The following is a 16,713-nucleotide window of genomic DNA, read 5'->3' as shown; positions in this document are numbered from 1 at the left end:
AGAGTGCACATAAAAAATGTGTGTTAGGAGTGGCTGGGGGTGACAGGGCAGGCGTGGGCCATTTTTCAAAGGCGAAAGACAACCCTTCCCTCCTCAACATGCAATTTGCTGCAGTGCAGAGGGCCAGCACAAAACTTACACATCATGTCAGCCCCACTTTAAAAGGTCATTTTTTGTGGAAATAGCCCTTGTGCTGGTTCTCTGAGCAGGGACGGATATTGGTCTCTGTGCAGAGCATTGCTCGCTCTATTAGACCCAGCTTAAAACATTAAACACTGCTTTTTTTTTAAAGTGAGCCACTTCTGTGTAAATCTTTTCACTCCCCTCATAAGAATTATTTGTACAGTTTTACTTTAAATAAGAGAAATTTCATTTTCCTTTTCATCCTCTTTCCTCCTTCCCCAACACCTTTTCCTCAGAGTTTGCCAACATTGAAAAATAAGTATAAAGCCTTTGAAAGCCTCACTAAGATTCTCCTCAGACAGCCATGTTCTCTTTGCTGGCTGAAGAGCACAGGACATGGAAGATTTTGTTTCAATACCATCTGGTTTATGGTTACAGCCTTAAGAAAATAATTTGATTTCTGAAATACGGCAGAAGCTTCCATTAAGTGAGCCTTGTTTTCCTGGATACCATCCATCCATCCATCCATCCATCCATCCATCCATCCATCCATCCATCCATCCATCCATCCATCCATCCATCCATCCATCCTCCATCCCTCCCTCTCTCCCTCCTTACCTCCCTCCCTTATTTGGAATTCTTCTCCCTCTAGTAGCAGTGAGTGCTTCTCCAGGCTTACCCTTCAAAAGCCTTTTTGTTCTTTTGGTCTTTTGGGAGGGAAAGAAAACCATGAGGTTGCGAAGGGCACTGCTGCAGACCTGCCTTTGTGTCAGCAAGTATTAATTAAAATAGGGCAGATCATCGTCTTGTCTCATGTAAAACCTTTCCTCAAACAGTTTCCTGAGACTAAAGGGATGCTAAAACTCAAAGGAGCTCCCATGAATGTCCGTGAGCCCTGGACAGCTGAAGTCCCTCTGGAGCTCTCTGCCTACCTTGTTCACTGTTGTCTACATGCAAGTGTTACCTGGAGCTTTGCAGACCCGAGGGAAGCCTGGAGATTACTTTATGCAAACAGCCTCAGCTCCTCACTCACAGCCTCAGGCATTGCCATCTGTGCCTGCCTGGCAAGGGGACACCAGACACAGCACTGGTGGCGTTTCTCACCTTTTGAAACAAGTGACAAAAGGTCTTTAATTATTAAAGAAGTAACCAGAAGCCACTTGGGCTACAACTCAGAAGGGGGCTCTTCACAGAAAGTAAATAAATGTATTTCCTGATGAATTATTCTGAGAGAGGAAACAAACCAAATGATTCCTGGATGGTTATTTTCCAGAAATTAGGTCAGACCTAATTCATTGCATAATTAATTGTCTGATTGCCTAACTAGTTAACTGTTAGAGACCTTTATTGACTCATGGTGACAAATGCATGCATGCATGTTTTACAGGAGAGGTCCCACTGTGCTTTACAAACTGCAGCTCCAGCACTTTGGGCTCTGGGACACAGCACTGGTGGTGCTGTGTGATACACTGAGGTTTATCTACAGCAGCAAGGAGAGAGGCAAAATTGTAATTACATATGTTTGCACATGAGATTTGGCTGCCCTCCAAGCATCCTTCGAGGTGTTTGAGCAATGGTGAGGCTGTTCTGAACACAGGCTGCCTATTTCCTCCTGAATTTCTCATGACTTCACAGATCGCCCTCCTCAGGGACAAAAGCAGGTGTCTTCTGGTGAACATCAAAACAGGACTAGCACCCAGAATTAGGGCACCAAACTGGGAGGTCTCTTCTGAGGGTCTGAGAATGATGGCACCTGTCTGGTTTGCCCAAGTGCAGAAAGGACAGTGAAACCGAGACTAAAACCACCACCAAGCTCATGTTTGCGTCATAGTGTGCTGTAGGACAGACACTGAAGCTGAACACTAGTTATGATGGTATTAAGCGTGTGGAAAAATATTTTGAGTGTTGCCATGAAGACAAACAACACCTTTCTGGGGAAAAAATAGAGTATTGATGCCTTAAAGGCTTTTTCAGTGACTAATGAGTGTTTTGGTTGACTCCAGTGTAATCACATGAAATGACGTCACCGTTCACAGAAGGAAGGAAAACTAAAAGTGGTAGTTGTGGGCAGCAGTGGTTTTTGAAGGAAGGAAGAAAAAGTATTCTGGGAGAAAGGTGATGTTGTGTAGAAGGAGAAATGCTGGGAAAAAGACCCCAAACTTTGGTTAAATCGATCTGGTTGAAAACAGTACCGTGGATATGCCACCTCTAGAAAAAAGTATAGTTCAACACATTTTTTTGCCCAGTCCAGGCTCTCAACTCTGCAGAGAAACAGTGCTTCAGCACAGGAACAGCACTGGACAAAATCACTGTTTCTGGTGCCATTGTTAAACTTAGGATTTGGCACAGCCTCCTGACAGACATGGTTATACTCAGAGACCCCATGGAACACAGTGAATCCTCTCTGACTGCAGGCCTTGGTGGCAGGAATGAAAAAATAGAACAGCTTTGAGCTTTTCTTTGATGTGGGTTCTGCTACTTCTTGGAGCATTTGGGGGTCATTTAAAAACTGCCCTAATTTGGCTGTGCTTTTCTAACTTTTGATGTCCCCACTTTATCCACATGTGTTTCCTCCCTCTTCCTTCTGCAGCCTGCCCAGGGCACTTAGGGTTGCCTCATGCCACCCTGACATCTGTGGGACAAGGTAAAAATGCAGCTGGCAATGTGGGAGAGGAAAATTGTGAACTACCTATGTAAAAATTCGTATTTTTTTTCTTCACAACAAATATGTAGAATACTGGGAATATGTACAGTCAGAGAGAGGGATCTATTCATATCACCCTGATTTTTGGAAGTTGTCTGGCTCAGACAATGACTATTTCAAAGCAGACTGTCTCAAGCTTGGCAAAGGGCCAGTTATCCTTACAACAGTCACTCTAACAAACAACCAAAAACGAGAGAGAGAAAAGCTGGAAGGCAGCATAAGAAGACTTGTGTACCCTGGAACAGAGAGCTACAAGCAGCATTCTGGTCTTCCAACTGCTGATTCCTGAAGAAGTGTTTCTGAGGGATGTGGATTCTGTTCCTCACATGTCTGCAGGTAACAGTAGAGCACCTCCAAGCACAGACAGCACAAAGCATCACTGAGGAAAGGGACAAGACGGGGTAAAGCTGAGGCAAGGAAGAGGCAAGAGTACAGAGGCCCAAGGGATATGTGCCTGTCCACACAGCACAGCCAAGAAGAGAAACTGTGAGCATTTAAAGTTAACCAGGCATTTGTAACTCACAATGAATACACAGAATTGCAGAGCAAAGGTGACTGGTGCTGGTGCAGTGTGATGCCTGGATGGCCCCTAAAGGAGCTGCCACCTCTTTTTCTAGAGGCACAAACCCTCTCCTTTTACTGATCTTTTGCTTTTAAAACCCACTGACTTTAATTTTACCTTTAAATTTTATCTCTCCATAGGATTTTTCCATATAAATTTCTCTTACTTTTTTCCTGGGATCTATACTTCAGCTAAACTACCCCTTTAATGCAGAATTTTAGCACTGGATATTCAAATGACTAAACAGAAGTGTCCATATTGCTCAATTCTGCCCTGCAATCTTCCACCCACTCACAAATACAGCACGTTCCCATCTGTGCACTGCTCTCATTGTGAACTTGTTGAGTTTTCATGTTCTTTTTTGGTGGGGGTATGACTTGGTGCAGGTGTCCAAGCTGGGGCAACAAAGACCCAGGTAACACATGGCAAACTCTGCATGAGACAGAAAACAGAAAATACAGTGTTTTAGTTACAGTAAGGTTAAACAAATCATCTATCTGATGAGTTGGGCCTGGAAACATATTTTTGTTGCACCCAGCACCATTTCTGTTGGAAAACTAATGCTTTAGAAAAGATTTTCAATGGACTCGGAGAACTGGAGGAAAAAGGGCTCCTCTGCAGCTTCTTAATGTTTGAAATCCATTCCTGAGTACTTTCATCCCTAATTAAAGGTCACCTACTGGTTTGTGAACAACTGTTAATGAAGAGTTTAATTATCCAGATGACAGCTATAAAATCCTACTCCTGTGCTTGAATATTTTAAAGCAACAATGCCCAGATTTTTAAATATGTGCTTCTAGCCAAGTACTTAGACAAAAGCTCTCACAGAAGAAGAGTGTGTATGAGCAATTCCCATTTGCATACACAATGGGAGATTGCATATGCTCGTATTAAAGATGCAAATCTGTGAGGAGGTTTGTATGTGCTTACTTGACCATTTGAACCAGACCTACCTTTCTTTTCTGTTCTTTCATTTAGGGAGGGGAGGGATGGTTAAATTATTCCTTGAGGATAAATAATTTCGCATTATTAACTCTTCTTAACAACAAAGCTGCATAAATTAAATGTAAGATTATCTGCTGTGTCCTCAGTGGAATGATTAGGAGGAAATCTACAGGAAAGAAATGTGGTCAAATGATTTGAAGACTTGCTAAATGGGATGCAAATTTCATCTTGAATTCTTAACAAGCTCAAACACAGACCTGCCTTCTAATGAGCAAACTCTGCTTGGCATACCCCCAGAGCAAAGTTGTACAGAAAATGAATCACGGTTCATTTTCTCTACTGAGTCAAATTTTTGTTTTGGCACTTTTGACCAGGTGCTCCTGGTGCTCCTTTACCTATGGTGGCAATTTTCATGATGCTGCCTTTAGTCTGCCAGGTTGAAGTGGCCCCATTTCTCATTTCCCATCACAATACCTGATGAATGTTCCTTGGGGAGGTCAGGTTTGTGTTCTCCACAAGATACATACCTGAAGGAATGATGCTTCTGTCAAAAAGATCGAGAAATTGCTTTGTGTGTCCTCACTGCCAGTACAGCCTCTGTGTGTCACTCTGGTGATGGCACCATACGGGCAAAGAGAATCATAATTCTTTGAATCAGCATTTTTGGGGGCTTGGTGAAGACTGAAGTGCAATGAATGGTCACAATGAATGGCGATTCTACCCCTAATAGACCAATTCCCAGGTTTTTCCTGTGAATCAGAGCTAGGCTTTGATTCAGTTTCCTTGTTACCTTTGGCCTGTCTCTCCTACTCACAAGAGCATAGGTGAACACACAGACACACACTTATACTTAACAAAGGAGAATTACAAGCCTTGGCTTTAAAATTGAGGGGAAAAAAATTGGAATGCATCACATAAGAAGAACTGTTCATACGAACTAAAGAGGAAAAATATGCCTGAGTTCTGCAAATGGTTAATATCTTATTCAGAAAGAAATACAGGTTAATACAAGAGATTTGTTAAAACAAAGACAGGTCAGTCTTTCTCTGTTATTTGCTCAAGAGGTTTCAAGAACACCTTTCTGTGCTTTGTTAACTCTCCAGGAGGCTACAGGAGGGTTTTCTCTGCAGAGTCTCTCATCCGTAGGTCACAGTGACCTGACTGTGGGGGCTGCACTGCATAAATGGAGCTCTCCAGATAAGCAGCAACATTTATTACATACTTTGTCAACATATCTCTGGCCACACACTTGTTCTCAAGGCACTCTGTTTTGATATTGGTTTTATTAAAATAGATTTCACATACAGAAATGTAAAATAGTTTAGAGATTGCAGCATAAACATGTTGTTCAAGAGCTGAGGAAATCCATACCAAACACCAGCAGGCTTTTATTACAAGCATGGGCAAAAAGTATCATGAGGGTTTTTTTTCCTTATACTACTTTCTTCAAATAAAAACACTACTAGAAAAATGACATTAAAAGACCAATATCTTATACAGGGAATGACACAGGTCCCACAATGTCCCTCACAATTTGGAGGATTGTTAAAATTAAAATCAAAAGAGTAGCTAAAGCCAAGGAGATCTAAGGACTAGGAGAGGGAGAATTTTGTCTTGGTAACTGCCCAGTTAGTCTTTCAGCTTTGGAGCTGCCACCAGAGCTCCTGAGCAGCATGTGTGGGTAGGATGACATGTCCTCCATAAGGCAAGGTGTCCAGCTTTGCAGGCTGTAATTGCTCCTCAAATATCAACTCATGTGTCCTCTGGAGGAAAACCCATGGGCTAGATGGCTCAATTCCTTGGGCCCTGGTCTCTGGCTACAAGACACAACCCTGTAAAGTTTCTTTACAGGGATGTTGATTAAAAATCATATTTTACTGTGTGCTGATGCCGCAAATGTCTGGGCAATGGGTTTGCACGAAGTAGATGGTCTGGATCAAGCTCATGTGCCTGATGTGAGAGGATTTACTAGACTGGCATCTAGACTATACTGCCTGTGCTTTCCTGAGCTGCCAGGTCTCATTCCTGGTAAATGGACAGTGCTCAGACAAAAAAAGTGTGATGTGACACACTGCAAGAATTTTCCCTATTTATCATCAAAAGTGGGGCAGTATTTGCCAAAGAACATCCCTCATTTTTAGCCAAATAATAGATTCAGGACCCTTTAAAAATACAACTAGATTATTTGTCATTTTGTAACATCATCATTCAGTCACTTCCATTGGGATGGGTTTTAATGGCTGCACACCAGCACACTGCATATGATATAAAGCATTTGTGAAAAAAAATGATTCCTCTGAGTAGTCAGATGATCTTCCCAGACATAAAGTGTCTTTCCCACTTTTCTCTTTCGTTCTTCCTTTTCCTGGATCTTGGAGGGAGTGTTACTTGTGTTGAGTAATGAAATTTCCCCCGCCAAAATACACTGTCTTTGATCTCCCCTGTTTTATGCACTAGGGAGCTGATAGTTCTTCCCTAGCTAGGACTGAATGAATAATCACCTCCTGTTGTTATTCACATAAGATTCAGATGCTGAAATGTGAAGCTGATGACAGGGGAAATTATGGATAGAAGCATCAACATTTGCTACTGAAATTTTATGAGCTGTAGGTAGGAAACATTCAAAGCACATCACATTTAACCATGAAGACTCCAAGCTTTTATAATTTCATGGGGCAGAACTGTGAGTTGCTTGTGAGATGGGAATGAAGCCCAGACTGCTCCCCTGGTGGTTTCTTAATGCCCACATATCCACACACAGACACATAATCAGCATGAGAAAACCCTACCCATCCATGAATCTTTGTTGCAATTTGGAATGATGAACCATGCAAAAATTAGATATTCAAATCATGTATAAAGTCTGTACATAAACTGAGATGTTAGTAAAAACCTTTGTAAAATCAGGAAATCTTGATTTTTTTGTTGTTGTTAATTTTTTTTTTTTTTTTTTTTTTTTTTGTTGTTATTTCAACATATGCAGCTCATGATTTATTTCAGGTCTTCCAATCTGGACCAGCACGTGATAATGTGTGCGCCAATGATTTTTTTTTTTTTTTTAAGTGAAGAAGAAATTCTCAAAGGATTATGCAAAAATTTAGGATTTCACTTAACTTTTGTGCGGGGATTTAAAAGCAACATTTAGATCCATTGCCCCAGCTGTATAATACACAAATGTTGTAGTATGGCAAAGCTGCCTCACATGTCTTGATGGAGCTGCCCATTGGCCCATGCTGGCATATCCAAGGCTCCCAGACACACAAATGAATTCAACTTTAAAGAACACCCTTTTTATTATGAGGGGTTTCTCTTGCCCTCATTCTTGCTCTTTCTTACCTTGAAAACAAACCCAATACCAAACCAAGTCTTTGATACAAACTCAGACAAAACAAGTTTCTCTGAGCCTGTCAATCTAAACTAACACAAATACCACCTTGTGCAGAGTAAGGAAGGTCCACACAGTGTGGAACAGCAAAGATCCAGCATAGCTGGAGATGCCTCCTGCCTCCCTGCTGTACTCAACAGAAATGGAAACATCATGAGATATTCTCATTCTGAGCAAGCCTGTGCTGGAGGAGGGCTTAAATTGGTCTTCTGTCTCCTGTAACCCCAGGAGATATGATAAATGAAAAGAATCTAATTATCTGTACTGTTATAACACAATGCACAGGAAAAGAAATTAATTCTACATGTTTTTTGAAACTGTATATAACCACTACTTAATTCTCAATAAGCAACTAGCATGTCCCTAGAATGAAGGGAATCTCTGCCTGTATGGTGGGAGATACCAGTTTATGACCTCATTCGTTTCTTGAGACAGTTCTACATGAACACTCTGGCACTTTGTTCTTCAAGAACTGATGAAAATGACATGTCATCTCTTATGATTGTTCAATGAACAAAATAGGAAAGTAGAAATAATTATTTTTTGTCATAAAGCGTAGGTTTGCCTATTAGTCTGAAGTCATTATTCAGGTTCACATACTTGCGAGTGATCAGCACACTGCCTCAGACACAAATGTATGCAAGCGTTTCAGTTCAAGTGATTCAGGGGAACCAAAGAATAAATAGCGCCCTCATTGTTTTTTGACACAGGAGGGCAATGGCCATTTCTTGTGTGGAAAGTATGAGCAGATGAGGAGATCTCTGTTCTGTAAATCTGAGCTTGCCTTTCACAGCAACCAAACTTGCTCAAGAGAATGAAGAAATCCCTGCGGAAAGTCTTTGTGAAAATGGCATAGAGGAAGGGGTTAGCGCAGGAGTTGATGGGGTAAAACAAAACCAGGAGGATCTTGGAATTGGACACTGTGATGAGAGGAACCTTGAGGGAGGCTGATATGGCAAAGAAAGATATTGGTGCCATGCAGAGGAAGTCAGTGAAGATCAGTATGGCCATGCGTTTGGCAATCTTGGTGTCGCTGTTGGAAGAGATGACGTTGGGGTTTCGCACAGTGAAGTAGATGCAGGTGTAGCAGACGCAAATGATGACAAACGCCAGTACATTCAGCACCAAGAGAAATATAACGTAAGCCTGTGCAAACGGTGTTTCTATATCCATGGGAAGACAGATGCTGACCTTCATGTAGCTGCTGACCCCCAATATGGGAAGGAGCGCTACTGTGAAAGCGAACACCCAGCCGAAAATCATGATGATCACGGCGTGCCGCAAGCGCACCTTGCGGTGGAGCTGCATGGCGTAGGTGATGGTGTGCCAGCGCTCCAGGGTGATCACCGTCAGTGTGTACACCGAGAGTTCACTCGCAAATACCGTGAAAAATCCTGCAGCGTTGCACCCTGCCCCAGTCTGCCAGTCGATGGCGTAGTTGTAGTACTGGCTTTTGGTCTGGATGTCTACAGAGGCGATAAACAGCAGGTAGATCCCTATGCAGAGGTCTGCAAAGGCAAGGTTGCACATCAGAAAGCGTGGGACAGTGAGTTTGTATTGACTACTTATTAAAATAATCAGGACAACAGTGTTCCCAGTAATAGCTAAAATGTTGATGAACCAGATCAGGACTCTCAGAATGTTGTATCCCATGATATCTTCACATGGGTTGAAAGCATCAGGTTTAGGAGAGCAGGCTACATTAACTACTTCATTGCATAAACCATAGTCAAATTCATTCTCTGCCAGGTCAAATCCTATGCCGTAGTTGGAAATATCATCTTCAGCTGCAGACCTCCTCCGTAGTATTTTGCCAGACTTCTCCTCAAAGTCTTGCTTCACCTGAGATATGCTACATATGGGATGTAATTCTGTCCTGAAATTGTAAAAAGAGTAGTTGGAAGCTAAAAGACAGCATGAGGCAAGAAACAAACACAAAATCATTCAGTTTCCAATAGCAGCTCAGTTTTACTGGTAAGCTGATTTTATAGATTACCCTGGAGCCTGAAATTAATAGTGTGGCTGGTCCCTATTTATAAAATATTAAGAAAACATGTAAACATAGTAAACTGCATGGAAAAGGAAACCTTAATGTTTGCCTAACACTCACGATGCAGTTATCCACCTGGAAAACACACTCTGTAATAAGCCTCCCTCATTTGAAACAAATTTCTCGCCTAAGCTGTCATTGACAAGCTGATTTGTGCATGGGGGAAATGCATGACAATGAACACCAATGTAAGACTGAGCTTTGAGGAATGAGTCAAGTCAGCTGTGCTCATGAGGAGTCTGTATAACCACAATAATGCTACTGTCTCTTAGAGTTATTCTCAAATTCCCTTTCTCCTAAAGGTTTTGCCACCATCGTCTTGTAACTCTGTCAGGGCACATAACTCCATTTTGTGCTGTTCATTTTTAGTACCTCATATCATATTAGTGACTAGCCAGTAACACAAGTAAATAGCACAAATAAATACATGCAGCATTCTAAATAATTTCTAGACAACACATGCCAACAGAAACACAAGGCCCAGGAGACCATTCTGCTTAAAAACTGTTTATAGAAAGAAGTGCATTAGCAATCAAGTGAAGTGAAGCAAAATCAAACCAAACCAAACCAAACCAAACCAAACCAAACCAAACCAAACCAAACGGAATGTTTTAATGGAAACAGCAGTTGCTTTTGTTACTGTGTGAAAGTATTTTTTAAGCTTTTAAAGATTTTTTAGTAGCACAGGTAAATACTACCATTTTTTATAATTTTGTGTTTTGCTTTATTTTGTAGAGTATTAGCTCCATGCCCTTCTCCATGGCCAGACCTACAGAAGAAACATATATTTTTTGCTGAGATCATAGAAAGATGATCAACTCTAACAAGATTGTGATTATCAAGAATTATGAAGCATAAACATGAAATATATGGTGAGTGTTTACAAGAGCTCTTTGGCTGCCTTAGAATTTGGCTGTCCCATGAACTTGCAATCACGGTTATGGATGCAGACCTAATCTGAGTTACAGAATGAAACAGTTGACATTTTGTTGTAAAACCAATGCTGTTCACCTCTGCCCACATTCAGCTACAACCCAGTCTGCAGTTTAGGTGTGCAATTTCTAAGACAAGACCCCAGTTTATCTTCTACCCTGACTCAGAGTACAGTTGAGAGAAAAACTCTCTGGGCAAGTAAAGCTAAAATTTTGAACAGCTGATAGCAGCCTAAAAGAGAGAATTCTTTTTTGTAACCTAATTTTACCCTTTGACTTTCTGCAGTCACTACATCTTTGGAAAATTGAGTTTAGAGCGTCTGGAAGAAAGGAAAACTAATGAAGGTTCAGCACCAGAAGGTGAGAAACATTTCCTGTGAGATTCTGAACATCCTCTACTATTATCAATATTTTTTATCTTGCCTGTCAACTGAGTCGGAAAACTGATTTTCTGTGAGGTCAAATATGCACTATGAAGGTCACAGTAGCAATAAGAAGGCATTACATTTTGCTCTCCTGTGTTCCACTCGCATAAGGATGAGTGAAGGGTCCAGAGTATTGATCAATATATCAACAGTTCTCTGGCTGAAGGGAAATATAGGCTTCCAAGGAGCACTAACAGGAGGAAAAGTCCCTCATGTTTTAGTTCAACAGGCATTTGGGGGCACTGAAAGCTACAGCAAGTGATGGTTCTTTGAAAAGGAACTCAGAGAAATGTTTGTAGCCAATCATTTCCCAGCATGAGGTAAAAATAAACTTTTTCTAAAATTTTGGAGGCACTGGCCTGGACCTAAATAGCAAGAGTGCTACATAAGGACAATTAAATATTTCTGACTATTACAATTCATTAATTCTTGCCTTATTTTTACAACCAGTGTCCAAATGAAACCAGGGTCTCAAGGAAAAAGGTGTTTGCTCCAAGGAAGGGTAACGAGGAGTGTCCTGCTGGCTCCCTGCATTGGGAGCACGTAAGATGAAACTCCCAAGGGAGGGAAGAGTCATGCTCTGATACTGACTCCTTGTTATATCTTTGCCTGGTGTTTCTCACCCTTTGGGCTGTGCAGTGCACTCAGAGCAACAATTTAAAACATTATTTGCCAAGGGATGTGTGGGTCCTTGCTTCCTCTTGTGACTGTGGGTGTCACAATACAATTAATTTATTCCCTCTCTTTGTAAATTTTTCTTACTGTTTAACATTATTTTGCTCAGCTAAACTAGAAAAATAAACTGGAGAAAGGGCAACATAGGGAACGAAATTGGCAGAGTGATCTGAAAAAAATAAACAATAATTATTACCTTTGTACAAGGTGTTATTTAAATTGTTATTTTATGTGCCTCATGTGGATCTGGTGGCAACAGGATCTTGTGTGCTGAGAAACCTGCACAGTAGAATAAATAGTCTTGACCTGTGTTCTGAAATAAGTCCTATCTCAAACCAATCATCCTCACCAAAAAGTGCCAGTGAGTGAGTTGTGAGGAACTGATAGCATGTTCTTGTGAGACGAGATCCAAACATCATTCCTGATGCTGCCACACGTTTTGAAAAAGTAGGATTTCAAGTGACAGTTCCTCTAAAGAATAATGATCAAGTGTAAGGAAAGAGTCATATCAATGTCATTCTTTTGGGCAGAAGGTGATCTTTATGTCAAAGAAAGCAAAAATCTTGCTGAAGTTCATAACAGTCTATGTCAAGTGGAGGGTTTTAACATCTGGCCTCTGCCCTATCCACACTTCAAGGATATTATTTTCCAGTCACAGAAAAATGTGAGGGGAGTTCAACATACTGTACTAGACTTGTCTTAAGAATGTGACTTACCTTCTCTTAGGCAGCACCACAATATTCAAACTACAGATCAATACTTAGCATGTAATCCTGATTGGAATGAGAAAAAGCATCAAAACTGCTTTATGTTTTAATGTGTCTCTCACACTGGCAGAGCTCTGCCAGTTTTGTGCCATGTGGCATCCTCCAAAACCTAGAAAGCACTGCTGCTGTAACAGGTTTAATCTTCCCATTATCACAACAGCACTTGTTTGCTGCTGCAGAGAGTTTTTGGAGAGGTGATTGAGTATGATCTACTATGGTAACTCATTTTATCTGGGGTTTTGCTCTGGAAAAGTCTCAAAAAAGGGAAATCAAACATGAACGGGCAGCCAGAAAGGGCCACACATCCCTGTCTTAAATTCCTTCCCAGAGCTCCCATGTGAATGCCAGCTGCTGCTGTGATCCTTAGAAATGCACTTCTGGGGGTGATAAGGCATCCTTTTCATACTCCCTGGACTACCTGGAAGTATTTGTGAGCCCAATGGCCACAAGGAATGACTGTCTCCTGTGAAGGTGCACGACAAGTCAGGTCACACCAGGGTTCCCACCACAACAAGCAACGCCTGTGGCTCTGAGCTAGCACAGCTCTCACCAAAGCAATATCACACATTGTGTGATCAAGCACTATGCAAACTATTAATAACTTTAAAACAGCCTGAGCAGCCTTCAGTGCACACACAGCTTGTGCCAGCTGTCACGAAAACTGCTTTGAAATGAAAGAGGGTGTAGCTACTGTATGTGTGACTAATCTCTGCTGAAGTGTATGGTGATACTTGAAGTCTTCAAACCAAGCACATGTATCCACTTTCTTTAATCTGGAGAGAGGATCTCAGTTTCACACCAATTTCAGTACAAGAGACATGAATGTATGAAACAAATGACAATTTTTAATTATATTAAAAATAAACTGATATGAAGAGTTCATCCAAATAATAGGTTCTCATAATTTTGCATTTATGCTTAATGTTTGGTAGAAAATACATCTGGTAACTATTAAAGATATGGATAAATAGGTTCAATTTTGTTCTGTTGACCAGGGTGATAGAGCTGTGACCAGACTTGCTCCAGAAGCAGCCCCACCATGGCATGGTGTTCCAGCCCAGCCTGGAACATCCACGCTAGGGCTATGTGAGCTCTTTACAGACTTTTTGGCATTTCTTTGCAAAATTGCACTTACCCAGGCTATGGAGAGGGCTGTATTATGTTCTCCTTGCCTTCTTGCTAGCCAGAGAAAGGTTTCCAAAAGTGGGCTCTACTAAGGGGGAAGTGAGTGCTGTGGACTTCAATTCTGTGTAGCGTGTGGTATGGAAGTATTTCAAAGCCCAAGTGAGGGGACTAAATACTGAGAGTTCACCACAGGGTCAGGACTATTTCCTCCTGTAGCTTTTCTTCAATAGTAACTCTAACTTTCTTTTTGAAAAGTCCAACTGCCTAACTTAAGGGATGAATTCTGGGATTTGGGTCCTGAGTGGGCCCAAGCAGCCCAGAAGCCAAGTACAGTAATTTCACGATTATAAGCCACACCTGATTATAAGCCGCATCTCCGGGTGTCAGCAACTTTTCATTCTTTGTCCATACATAAGCTGCACCTGATTATAAGCCGCACGTTACAATACAGAGTGTGATAAAAGGTATCTGTTCTATCACCATCTGTTGAGGGTGGGGACAGTGATCCTTATCTCCATGGCAGATATTCTGCTAATGGTCCATCCATTGAAACCAGGCAGGGCATTGTTCTTTATCTTTTCACAACCCATCCTTCCTCCAGCCAGTCATTTTCTGCTAATGGCCATTGAGTCCCACTGTGTGACTGATAAAATTACTGCATCCCATTGGAAGTTGCTCCAGCCAGGGGGAAGAGCCCAACATTTCTTACCAAAATAAAATCAGAGGTTTTGGGACACTAAGGGAGCCCCTTTCTCCACTGGACTCCAGAGGAAAACCAGATTTCTCCACATCACCACTGGACCTTTAGAGGGAAACTGCACCTTCTACAGGAGCACTGCTCCAACTGAGCCACATCTGTCACTGCAGGAGGATGCAGCCACCATTTAATGGGACTGCTGCCAACACCCTGCCTGATGGGGTGTCAGGTTGTACTCTGACTTTGTCAGGGTTTGGAGTTTGTTTCTTTGTAGTACTGTATTTCTATTTTAATTTCCCTAGAAAAGAACTGTTATTCCTAATTCCCATATTTTTGCCTGAAAGCCCCTTGATTTCAAAATTATAATAATTTGGAGGGAGGGGGTTTACATTCTCCATTTCAAAGAGAAGCTCCTGCCTTTCTCAGCAGACACCTGTCCTCCAAACTAAAACAGCAACATTTTGTTCTTTGTCTGTATATAAGCTGCACCTGATTATAAACCGCACTTCGGGTTTGGACCAAAATTTTAGTCAAAATGGTGCGGCTTATAATCGTGAAATTAATGTACCTTCAAAAATAGGAATCACAGTGATATCAGTGTTCCTTTGCAGATCCAGAACTAAACATGCTTTTACTGGACTCATTGGAAAATAACACTTTGCCATCAGTTCTGGAAGGTCTGGACTCATTTCTGCTTAGAAGCCACCAGGCACTGTGTCTGCACAAGTGTGTGAAAACGTTGCCTGCTGATCAACTGTTCTAGTGGAAACTTAACATTTTGGATCAAAAATGGGTGATAGGGGATGGATTCTGTCAGATACTTCTGTTATCACTACAGTCTCCACCATAAACCTTGCACTCTTTACTCAGTTTTGTAAACACATGTAGATGATATTTATTAGATTTCAGCAAACTCGGTTATCTTCCCTTGTCTGGTGACAATACAATGCTAAAAGCAAAAGCAAAATAAGTGGCTACTAAGGGTATTAAAACAGAAGCAACTAACAGTTTATGCTTTCTCTGCATGGTTTTACTTTTCTTTGAAGTTTTTTGCCACTTCTGAAGATGATGTCTTGAATTGTAACAATAATTCATAATTTTTTTCCTGCCATGGCAAAGTCCAAGTCTTTCAGGACATCCAGTAAAGGAAGAATTTCAAACAATAACAAGGGTTTTTGAAGATACCAGTTCCTCATGTTTTCCAGTGGCACTGATTCAGGAGGTTCATTAACTACTAAATATGAACATTTCAAGACTGTTTGACTGAGGTGAAAATACTTCATGAGAATCACTGATACCTAAAGTCTCATTGCAAGTTGATAATAGAAAATTAAAAATAGCATGAAAAATTTCCTTTGGAGTCTAAAAAGACACCTTAGCCTCCCACCCTGCTCTGTTGATTTGTGTGAAATGGATCTGCTCAGAAAACATGACCCAAAATGCTGTGAATATGAACTCAAGAGTAATGTATTTGTGACTCTTGGCTGGACAGTGCTCCAACATCGATGGGGCTTTCTGAAAGAAGAGTTTGGGATCACTCAGTGGTCCTGTTGTTCCCCTGGAGTGATGAACAAGTGTTGACCAGCTTCTCTGCAAACACAGCCTTCCCTCTAGTTACCTTCTGAAAAAGTTTCCAAATGTTTTCTGTTTAATGTCTTCAGTGTGACTCCAGGCTGGTCCCAGTGAGAGATGGATTTATGACAAGTGAGGGCAGAGTTGTGTCTGGGGAAAGTGCTGATGCTATCAAAATTTAATAATTCTCTGCAATGGCGAGGCAGGGCACTGTGCAGCATGCATAAACCTGTAGGTATTTTGTATTCATTTATTTCCATCCATTTACCTACCTGCACTGAAGAGACCTTTTCTATCCACATTTTGAGGAATTTTATTTAATTCACTACCAACTGCTGAAAAGCACCAAAAAGAAAAACAAATTAAATCACTTACTTTTGTCTTTTCCAGTTTGTAAATGCACAGCAATGGCTAGGATAGGTGAAGTTTGCCTCAATCAAAGATCTAAATTTGCTTAAGTCAGGAAGCTTTTTTAAATTGTATGTAGACCTTGCTCTTAGCTTCTTAATGAGTTCTAATCCATGACTTGGCAGGAAACTGATTTTCGTGCTGGAAATATCCCTTTAAAAAAACATATGAAAATCTTGGTAAAAAGCATATCTACTTCTGCTCAACAATGGATATGTGTTTTAGACTACTCATTCTCAGAGTAGTGACTGGAAACAGATCTGCTGGAAATCTACTACACTGAAAAGATGATCCAGTGCTAAATTGGGTGCTCCTCCAGCAAACTGAGTTAATATCCATTGCA

The 16,713-nt window shown here is 41.1% G+C and overlaps 1 protein-coding gene across 1 annotated transcript in view; it reads right to left on the bottom strand.

Annotated features, from left to right (window-relative positions):
- Positions 1–8,040: 8,040 nt before the first annotated feature.
- FSHR (follicle stimulating hormone receptor) overlaps positions 8,041–16,713 on the bottom strand; it is an 82,214-nt gene continuing 73,541 nt past the window's right edge. The window contains exons 9-10 of the mRNA XM_033055649.1: positions 16,338–16,523; positions 8,041–9,595 (exon numbers count right to left, since the gene is read on the bottom strand). Of these exons, the coding sequence (XP_032911540.1) occupies positions 8,368–9,595; positions 16,338–16,523 (1,414 nt within the window). The 3' untranslated portion in view covers positions 8,041–8,367. The remainder of the gene's footprint in view (positions 9,596–16,337; positions 16,524–16,713) is intronic.

The sequence above is a fragment of the Catharus ustulatus genome, chromosome 3, assembly GCF_009819885.2.
Source record: "Catharus ustulatus isolate bCatUst1 chromosome 3, bCatUst1.pri.v2, whole genome shotgun sequence".
NCBI lineage: Eukaryota > Metazoa > Chordata > Aves > Passeriformes > Turdidae > Catharus > Catharus ustulatus.
This window is presented reverse-complemented; position numbering and strand designations above follow the sequence as displayed.